The sequence below is a fragment of the Erithacus rubecula genome (genome assembly GCF_903797595.1).
Source record: "Erithacus rubecula genome assembly, contig: SUPER_Z_unloc_1, whole genome shotgun sequence".
In the NCBI taxonomy this organism is placed as follows: domain Eukaryota; kingdom Metazoa; phylum Chordata; class Aves; order Passeriformes; family Muscicapidae; genus Erithacus; species Erithacus rubecula.
Window position 1 is genome coordinate 1,067,985 of NW_027635590.1, and position 9,880 is coordinate 1,077,864.

General features: G+C 41.2%; 1 protein-coding gene across 1 annotated transcript in view; it reads left to right on the forward strand.

Moving 5' to 3' along the window:
- Nucleotides 1-4,697, forward strand: part of CPLX1 (complexin 1) — a 64,806-nt gene extending 60,109 nt beyond the window's left edge. Inside the window, exon 3 of the mRNA XM_079330865.1 lies at nt 3,620-4,697. Coding sequence (XP_079186991.1) covers nt 3,620-3,873 — 254 coding nt within the window. The 3' untranslated portion in view covers nt 3,874-4,697. The remainder of the gene's footprint in view (nt 1-3,619) is intronic.
- Nucleotides 4,698-9,880: the final 5,183 nt, after the last annotated feature.

A 9,880-nucleotide genomic window follows, 5' to 3' on the forward strand; every position in this document is an offset into this window, starting at 1 on the left:
TGCTCATCTGCAAGGATTGTCTAGTCCAACCTAATTCTCAGACAGGGTTATCTACAGCAGGTTGCTCAAGGCTGTGGCTTATGTATTTTTAAATATCTCCACAGATGGAGACTCCACAGTGACTTTCTGCAACTCTACCTTTTTCTAATATTTAAATTGTGTTTCTTAAACTTGAGTTTGTACTCATTATTTCTTCTCCTGTCACTTGGTACCCATTTGACTCCCTCTGTTTTGTTGGGTGCTTACGTGTTGCTGGACCCCCTTGAACCTCCTCTTCTCCAGGCTAAGCAGTCCCTGCTCTCTGAGGCTCTTCATGTACCAAAGGTCCTTGAATATCCTAGATGTCTTCATGGCTGTCTCACTTCTTTGCTGTCTCGCTCCAGTAGCTCCATCTCTCTTTTGTATCTTGAAGCCCAGAACTGGGCACATCACTCCCAGTTTGGTCACAACAGGTCTGAGTAGATGGGAAGGATCCTTCAACCCCTTGACAGCAGTGTTTCTAATGCAATCTTGCATTAACAAGACTCTTAACCCTCTCTGCTGCAAAGATGCATTGTGAGTTCCTGGTCAGCTTGTTGTCCATCACAGCCCCAAAGCCTTTGCTGTAAAACTGCTTCTCAGACCTGCTTTTCTGCTCTTTCACTTGGAATGTCTCCCAGAATGTACCTGAACAATCATATTACTATTTCTCTGAGGCAATTTAACAATGACAATTTCACCCTACAAAACTCACGTGAATGCATATGTCATGTCTTAACCCCAGCCAGTAACCAAGCACCATGCAATTGCTCACTCACCCCTCCACCGGCTACAAAACTTGTGGATTTGAGATAGAGGCAGTTTAACAGGGAAAGCAAAAGCCATACATGCAAGCAATGCAAAACAAGGAATTAATTCACCTTTGCCATGGGCAGGCAGGTGTTCTGCATCTCCAGGACAGCAGGGCCCCTCAAGCCTCACAGTGACTTGGGAAGACAAATGCCTTCACTCCAAACGTGCCCTCCTTTGTCCTTCCTGTGCCAGCTTGAAATACTGTACTGGAATATTCCTTTGGTCGTTTTGGGTTGCCTGTCCAGGCCATGTCCCCTCCCAGTTTTTCATTCACCCCAGCTTCCTCCTCAGCGTGGCAGTGCAAAGAACAGAAAAGGCCTTGTCTCTGTGTAAACCCTGCTTGACAGTAACAAAAATGTGTCTATCACCTCTGTATTTGGCACAAATCAAAAATACAACCCATAAATAGTCCTCTGTGAAGAAAATCAAAACCAGCCAAAACCAGCACATCACATCAAGTGCACCCATAGTATTTGGCTTAACACCTGATTGTTTAGCTTTTTATCCTATATGGATTAAGGGAATAACTATTACTTTGAAATAAGTGCCATGCCACTTCATTTCACACCACTTCTGGGATGGTTTTCCATATGGAAGTTTTTTGTCCTTTGAAGGCAAGGCTGTTTTTAGCCAGAAAGGTGACAGCTGGCACATGTTGTCCTGGAGCTTTAGCCATTTCTGTTTCCTTTCCATAGCCTTGTCTAAAGATGTTAGAAATAATGTTTATTGAAATCCTTTACTGATTAGTGAGTAGCGTGGCAGTCTCTAACTTCTCTTTGTGTCAAGGTATATGTTTTGATTGGGGTATGAAAGACAAAAAGACAAAATAAAGACAAAACCCCCCAGGTTTATTAACAGAACAGATTCAGTAAGTGTCCTTCCCCCATTTCTTTGTAAGCTTAAAAAGTGGGCTTAAGGACAGAACAACTGCTCTTTCCTTCTGTTTGTGCCCATAACTGAGGCACATAGATAAATTCTCTAGAATCTTTGCCACTGAACTGTTAAAACCAGAAGATGTTGTCCAGGCAATGTTCACATCAGTCTACAGTTTAGGATGAAGAACAAAGAAGATAGAAAAAAAACTTTTCCAAAAGTAACACAAAAGTCCTTAGTTGAAATATAGTGTGAAATATTGGTTCTCATAATACACTTCCTTCCAATTAGTTAACAGTGATGCCACTGTAGCATTTTGAACACTAAGAAGGTGACTTTGAAATCAGAGGTGAATTAAGAGAATCTATGAAAATCCTGAAACAACATTCTTGTTCTTCTATGTGTCCTGTATGCTGAATGGCTGCAGAGCAGAATATCTTATGTATTTAAAAGCTTGGTCTTGCCTAAGAAATAAAAGAAAGTTATTCAATTTCACTTCTTATATGATGAGCTGAACTCACATTATAGCTCAATGATAGCCTAGAAGTAGTGCTTAGGAGGGGAAAAAAAGTCTCTCTCTGCTGCTGAATTCTGTTTCCTAAGTAACTGGAGTATTATGCTGTCTGGGTAGCTCTATCTGCAGAGAATCTAAAAAGAGATAGATTATTGAACCCAAATTAGTTTGATCATCAGTGGAAAAATCCTTTGTGGGGGGGAACCCAGAAATTAAAGGTGTTAGTGAGATTTGTGATCACTGATGTTTGCACAATAAGTTGCTTAGAGAGGTTCCTGCAGTAGGGATGTGTGACACAATTAGACTTTATTTCCTTTTTGCTTGCTATGAAATTTTAGCTTACTTGCAATTTCAGGTAGCCTTCCTTGCACTATAGGAAAGAAATCACCAGATGGTCTGGGTAAATTATCCATCAATATGCAAGAGTTTCTGTACTGCTCTGATCCTGCAATGAGGAATGCAAAATGCTGGTGGAGGCAGGCTGACAGTAGACAGGGACCATGAATATTCTGGGTGGGGTTTGTCTGGGGTCCCTAGGTGTCCTTTTGTTTTAAGCCACAAATTTCCTAACAATGGAAGTGTCAAGAGGTTTGTGGTTAGGCAGCTGAATAAAGATAGTCATGTTCATTGTTGTTTTGTCTCACCTGGAAACCTCCTCCTCGTTTTCGTGATTGTGCAGGGGCTTTTCACAGCAACAAAATCTGCCTCAGCAACACACAGGGACTCAAAATTTGGGAACAATGTGTATTCAGCAGCAGAACAAGACAAAGCCATGATCCCACCTAGGTACTAAGCATTACAGGCCACGGTGTCCAAGAACTGTTAAGAGACATGCAGAAGTGCTGCTTTTTTCTGCTCCACAGTAGGAGCCTAGAATTCATCAACTCAAATTGTTTACTAATGCCATGTGGTCCTACCCGTCATGGGACGTGTAGTTTCTGACAACAATTAAGACTGTGATTACTCATCCCTGCAACCAAGATTTCAAATTCCTTTCCCAGCCCTGGTGTCATCTCGTTCTGGATGTATCACTTGCCTATTACATTAAAGACCCTTCAAAATCAATCTTCAGTCACTTGGCTGAGCTGATAAAGTGTGGATGGCAGCTTGTCCTTTTCAGGGCTGCAAAAAAACTGTGCTGCCATCATGCACATATCTACAAATATGGTCTCTTCCTTTTGCTGCTGTGCTTCTCCTGCCAGTGCCAGGTTACTTACCTGAGCAGGTTGAGTGCTTTTCCCACCTCCTGCCTGGAGGGAGAGTGTGTTAACTCCTCAGGGAATGAAGAAACCTTTCCAGATGCAATGGCAGATGATCCTGAGCATGGGGAAGGAGAGACCTGTCATCTTGGGGGCTTTCACACATTCTTACAGGGCTGATTTTCTCCTATGCTTTCTCTAGGGGCTACCAAAGACATGGGGAAGATGCTGGGTGGGGATGAGGAGAAAGACCCAGATGCTGCTAAGAAAGAAGAGGAACGGCAGGAAGCCCTTCGGCAGCAGGAGGAGGAGAGGAAAGCCAAATATGCCAAGATGGAGGCTGAAAGAGAAGTTATGCGACAAGGGATCCGAGACAAGGTGGGTAACTGGCTTTCCACACACACTGGTCAACTTGTAACACTCAGTGAAGAGAACCTGTTTTCTGATTACTTGTGACTAGTTCCCTAGACACCTGGATAGAACCAGGTAACTTCTCTGCCACACTGAACTTTTTAATTGTTTGCACTCTTCCTTGAGCCCTGTTCCTATCTGAAAACACCTCTCACAGAATCAAAGCCCTGCAAAGTTGAGACAGAGAGTGAAGATGAGGGGAGAAATCCATCTATTTTTCTCATCATCTATTAAGCTCTCATTATATTGAGTGTGAGAGGCTTCCTTGTCCCTTTGAGGATGCTTTCCTAGCTTTCTATTTGTGGTTTGTGAGACGTGTCATAATTCAGTGAGTTTCTGAGAGATATGTTGCAACTATCTTCTGTATTGATTCCAAAGCTTTTTGTGTTGACCAGTGATATGGGAAAAATCTACTCTACTGCTAATATTTAGGTTTCTACCACTCACATGGGATTAATCTGAAAGTTTTTATGCATTGACTGTTAGGGATTGATGTGTGGAGGGGGATGACAGTTTTGATGCCTCACCCTCAAAGCCAGTTCAAAACTGTCTCTTTAGAATAAGTTGCATGTGTAAGAAGATATTCTGGTTTTCAGGTATCTTGGAAAGAAATGTGGGCAATGGTTGGACAAGGGGTTTCTAATGATGAAGATCTGTCAGGTGACTTACATTATGTGCCAAGGAAAATACCTGTAGATAAAATGAGAAAGTTTTGCTTGGTGTAAGAGGTGTTCCTCTGTGCAGTTCCTGCCTCTGTGCTCTAAGAACATGCCTGGGAAAAGACATAAATAAAACTATATCTGTATTGGGCCAAACTTCTGACTCAGTTCTTCCTATTCATAATGGATGCATGAATAAAGGTAAAATTCCTCACAGATATTATGGGCCCTACCCCAGCTGCCCCTGGGGAGAGTTGCCACACCTGACCAACAGGACTGCTGAGAGGTCTCCAGTGCCACTGTGCCTGGCAGCTGAGCTGTGGATAGCTAATATCCCTGTTACCTTGCTAATAGCAATACTGCAGCAGTATTCTTGTTTCCAGTACTCTTGAGTGGAATGCTGCCTTCTATAAAAAAATTGTTTATGTAGTGCACACCTCAGCAGTGAAAGCGAATTACTTTCTTTGTATAGTAATCCATAATTAATTATTTACATAATTAATAGTTTCTACCACAGTGCTGGAGCCCAGTCCTGAGGAGCCCCTAGTCCATGCTCAGCAGTTAACACTCTACCTGTCTTAGTGAGGCAATGTGTACAGTTCAGCTTCCTGAAAATCTCACACATTTTAGGCAGTCAGCATAGCTGGATCCCCATTGAAAAGTAGCAGAAGCTCAGAGATATCCTTACAATAGTGGGTTTAAGCCAAAAGGTGAGGAACATGGGCCAAATGGCTTGACTTCAAGAGAGAATTTAGGTCTAGGTCCATACTTGTGATAGAGCATGAGCTGCTTCAGTGTTTTTTAATATACTCAAGCCTCTGAGTAAAAGGGGGAAGAGTTTCTGACCCAGCTTGTCTTTAGCCAGCCTTACATGCTGACCATATGCTATATAGCACATGGTTTATACCACATGAATTATGCACTGTAAAGCAGAAAATCAGCTACATTGATAAGGACTCCTGTGCTTACATTATTAAGGATTTGTGTCCTACAGAGTGGACATGGTTTATGTACAATAAAGTAGAAGTTTAATTACATTAGTAAGGATTTCTGCCCTTCCAATGGAGCATGAAATCTGCATGAAAAGTATGGAAAAGCAGCAAATGGAAAATTCTAATCGAGAAGGTTAAAGTTGTCTTTATAATTTTAATTGCCCTTGTTGGATGCTGTGTAAAGGTGGGACACAGAGCATGATCACTTGTTTATAGTTCTAGGAACCTCAACTCTCCCGTTGCATAAGACAAAGTTGATTGTTTTCTTAATAAACAGATGTGCAGTGTTTAATCTCTGACACATATGTTTTCAAGTTCATTTACTATATAATATAAAAAATCTGATGGCAATGCAATGAATTTCCTCATCTCAGTACTTAATTCTCTATTGCTATTATTATTATTATACTTTTACTAATCTAGCTGAGTTCATCTTAAGCATGGTTTCTCCTGATATTTATCAGGGTGGGGAACAGAGTTTTGTTTAGTGTTTTCTGTTTGTGAGGTCAATGCAGAAGGGTCATTAAGTGATTAAAACTTACATGGCAGAAGAATTTAACTTGTTCAATTGGTGATCCCCAAAGGAACAGCAATAAATGCTCAGAACTGCTTGTGCCTTTGCAGGCAATAGAGGAATGGCAAAATCTGGGTTTGAGGTTCTTTCCTGCAGGCAGCATATCACCCAGCAGGAGAATGTGCAGTCCTTGCTCTGTTTGAGTCCTTTCTGTCTCTGGGTGTGTGCCACTAATTCTTCCCATATTTCTTATTGGGCCGTTTAGTGCTGTCAGTGTTTTGGCATTAAGACTCTCTGCAGCATTTGGAATTGTTGAAAGAATCATAGAAGGGCTTGAGTTGGAAGGCACCTTAAAGATCAAGTTCCAGCCCCTCCCTCTTGTGATCAGGGGCACCTGCCACCAGACCAGGCTGCTCAAAGCCCCATCTAACCTTGACATTGAACACTGCCAAGGATGGGGCACAAGGATGGGATCCACAACCTCTCTGGGCAACCTGTGCCAGTGCCTCACCACCAGCTGGAAAATCCCAGCTCTACAGAGACTGGGCAATTGAGAGGCATTTGAAAAGATTTAATTCCATTACCAGTCTCCAGCTGAAGGGTGAAACATAAGAGATGTTCAACTCTGTGCCATTCTGTCAGAAGCCAACTTATTTCCTGGTTACGATGCCTTATAAATGTTTTTCAGCCTACTAGCTTTTGCCACACAATGGTGCTAATGCTACCAACACCAATCAGTTATTATTTTACCCCATGTGATCTTGCTAAAATACATCTTTTACAGTTCTAATTCTCCAAAATATTTGGTCTTTTTGCAGGGCCATCATTTGAAACTTCTTTCGAGTTCAATCTCTTTCAATGTCTTCTCTGTTCCATGGCCTTTCTAAGTCAGCACACCTTATCTCAGAGTTTGCATACAGATGAGCAAGACTGTGTGAGCTTTCAGTCAGGCTTTGAGAATTCTTTACAAATCCATTTCTCACTACCACCCTCACTGTGCTGAATTTCTACCTGTTCTGTAATATAAACCTTCCCTCTTTCCATTTAAAGCCATTCCCCCTTGTCCTATGATTCTGAGGCCTTGAGTATATCCTTTTCCAGCCTTCTTGTAGCCCCTTTTTAGAACAGGATGCTCTAAGTATCCCTGTAGCCTTCTCTTTTTTCCAGGCTGAAGAGTCCCAGCCATCCCAGCCTGTCTTCATAGCAGAGGTTCTTTATCCCTTGTTTCTCCTCTTTGGGATTCTCCTGCTTCAGCAGGTCCATGTCCTTTTTGTGTTGGAGGCCCCAGAGGTGGACACAGCACTCTGTGTCCCAGGAAAATCATGAAAACTATTCAGTTCCTCGTGGATATTTGAGATATGTGATTTCCTGGTCTTCCATGGCTCGAAGTAGATGATATTGGAATTTACTTTTTTTTAGGAATGTAGGAACATTTGGGGTGCTGGCAATAGGAACAGCCCTAAGTTAATGTCTTTAACTTTTCCAGTAGCAAAGTGTTCTCATGATAAACCCTTTTTTTTTTTTTTTTTTTTTTTTTTTTTTTAGATCTGATTGCTTAACTTACCTTTGGCACTAAACCACTCAGACAAAAAGGCAATCAGGATTTATAACTGCAGCCCTAGATTTTTTATGTCAGATAATCAAGATGCAACATCATATAATTACTTAATTTTAGTATTCCATTAGCATATTTCCTTATGTAACTGGTGCATAGCTGCTAAAATCCCATTTTTGGGCAGGAAAAATAGCAGAAAGTGAATTGGGTCTATTCTTCAGCAATATTAGAGCTTTGGAACTAAACTCCCATCTCAGGAGTGCAAACTTAAATTCGATAAAACTTTGTTGATCTTAAATAGCTTCACACTCTTAGCTAAACTCTTCGATGTTTTGTGATGTTTTGCTCTTGTGTAACTGCAAATGCAGATATTGCCAAGGGCTTTAAAAATCCCTGTACAAAGGATTGAAGTTTCACTGCCTGAAAATGCAATTTTGATAGCTCAGTTTTGCCTTGTGAGCAAGAAATATATAGTACATCTGTCATTGAAGACTACTGGCAACTGAAAAAAGTGTATAAGTTGTATTATTTGCATGCCAAAATATGAAAGATCTCAAAGAAAATACTTCCCTCAGCAATGAAACACATTTTGTAATCCCAAAGATAAAAATCTTACTATGAACACAAAGATTCTGTCTGGTCTCTTCCCTTTTAAATCACTGATTGTAAACCAATTATGTAAATTTTTACCCAGCCCTTGTGATCTAATGAAGGTGAGTCTACTGTTCAGTGTTGGGGTCTTAGCATAGATTTAAGAGATCTATATGTATTGTGCAGGTGGAGAGGTACAGTGGATTTTCATATTTTGGGATAAAAAAACCAAATAAAAATATCCTGCTTAGCTTAGTTCAGTGCAGATCCTCTTTGTGGTATACACAGGAGTGTTTGCAACTGGGTCACAGGTCCTCTGGCTATCAGAAAGCAAAAGACTTGGCTGTGCCAGTCCTGGTGTGATGCTTTGCAAGGCAGGGATTATTCTGTGCCTTCCATGAAGTGAAGTGGATGAGTGGGATGGGTGGGAACAGCCATAACAGCACCAGAGGTGGAAACTGATAACAATTGCACTCTTTGCAGCATTAAGTTGCAGGCTGTCCTGGAAGAAGAACATTGCAAAGACAGCATCCTTTGGTGCTCTGCCTACATTTGACACACTGGGTATTGAGGACAGCCTGTAGGAAGTCCAGGCAAATTTGGAAGAAAAAAACACATTTGTATTGTGATTCAAGAGCATTATAACCCTGCAGATCATTTTCATATAGATGCCCAGAGGCTTCCAAGGGGATACTGTGATCTGACCTGCACTAGACTTCTGACTTTCAGCCAGAATTTTTGACCACAACCAGTTGTATGCAAGGATGTTCTGACTAGCCTATTCTGCCTCTGAATCTGATTCTGGAGTTTCTGTTATCAGTTTTTTCCATAGCTTTGAGTACAGATTTTTAGCATCAAACTTATTTCCAAACTGCAGCCCTTTGCATTTTTATTAAATCATCCACTTCTCTAGGACTTTCTACCTTTGGAAATACCAGACAAAATTTAATTTTCTGGTTTGTATCTCCAAAAACATCCACTTGTCTGTAAGGCATTAACTGTTTTTTGTGGAAGGGTGAACCAACTGGCCTACTCTAGTAAGAGGAAATAAAATCACAAAATTAAAAAAAAAAAAAAGATGAAGTTATCTGGGTATGTCCAAGTTTAGTAGTCTCTCTTGCAAATTGAAAGAGAAGGTGTGCCTTCCCAGTTGTGCTGTTCAGCACAGAACATGGATTGATGCTCCTGCCAAGGACGCCCAAGTCTGTTATGAAACAAATTCATCTTCAGGGGGATTTTAGAGAATCTGTTCTTACCCAAAATAAGAAGTTTCATCTTTATATTTCCCTAGAACTCTCAGGATATGCACCATGTCTTGGTCTTAGTGAATCCAACCAGGTAGATCTATAGAACTCCAGAGGTGGTCTGAATGAAAACCAGCTGTGTTCCAGGCCGTGTCTCTTGGCATTAAACTGACTTCTCTTATGGGAAAAACTGCATGCATTCCTTCCTCTGCTGTAGCTGTAGGCCATTTCTAAAAATTTGTAGAGGAAAGGCATCTTTAGCAAACCTTTGGAGCTCGGCAGAAAATTGGCATAGTTTTCATCTTCTTCTGTAATAGTTAGAGGTTCAATTATCCTGCAGAACCTAGCAGGTGCTGTCTACCCCACTAGCACATTTGGGGCTCATTAATCTGCTTCTTTGTGCAGCTCTGCCTTGCTCCAGCTTGATTTCTGTGGTTTACGCTAGTCCAAATCTGCACCAGTAGATGTCACTTTGGATACTTGCTAATGAAATCCCA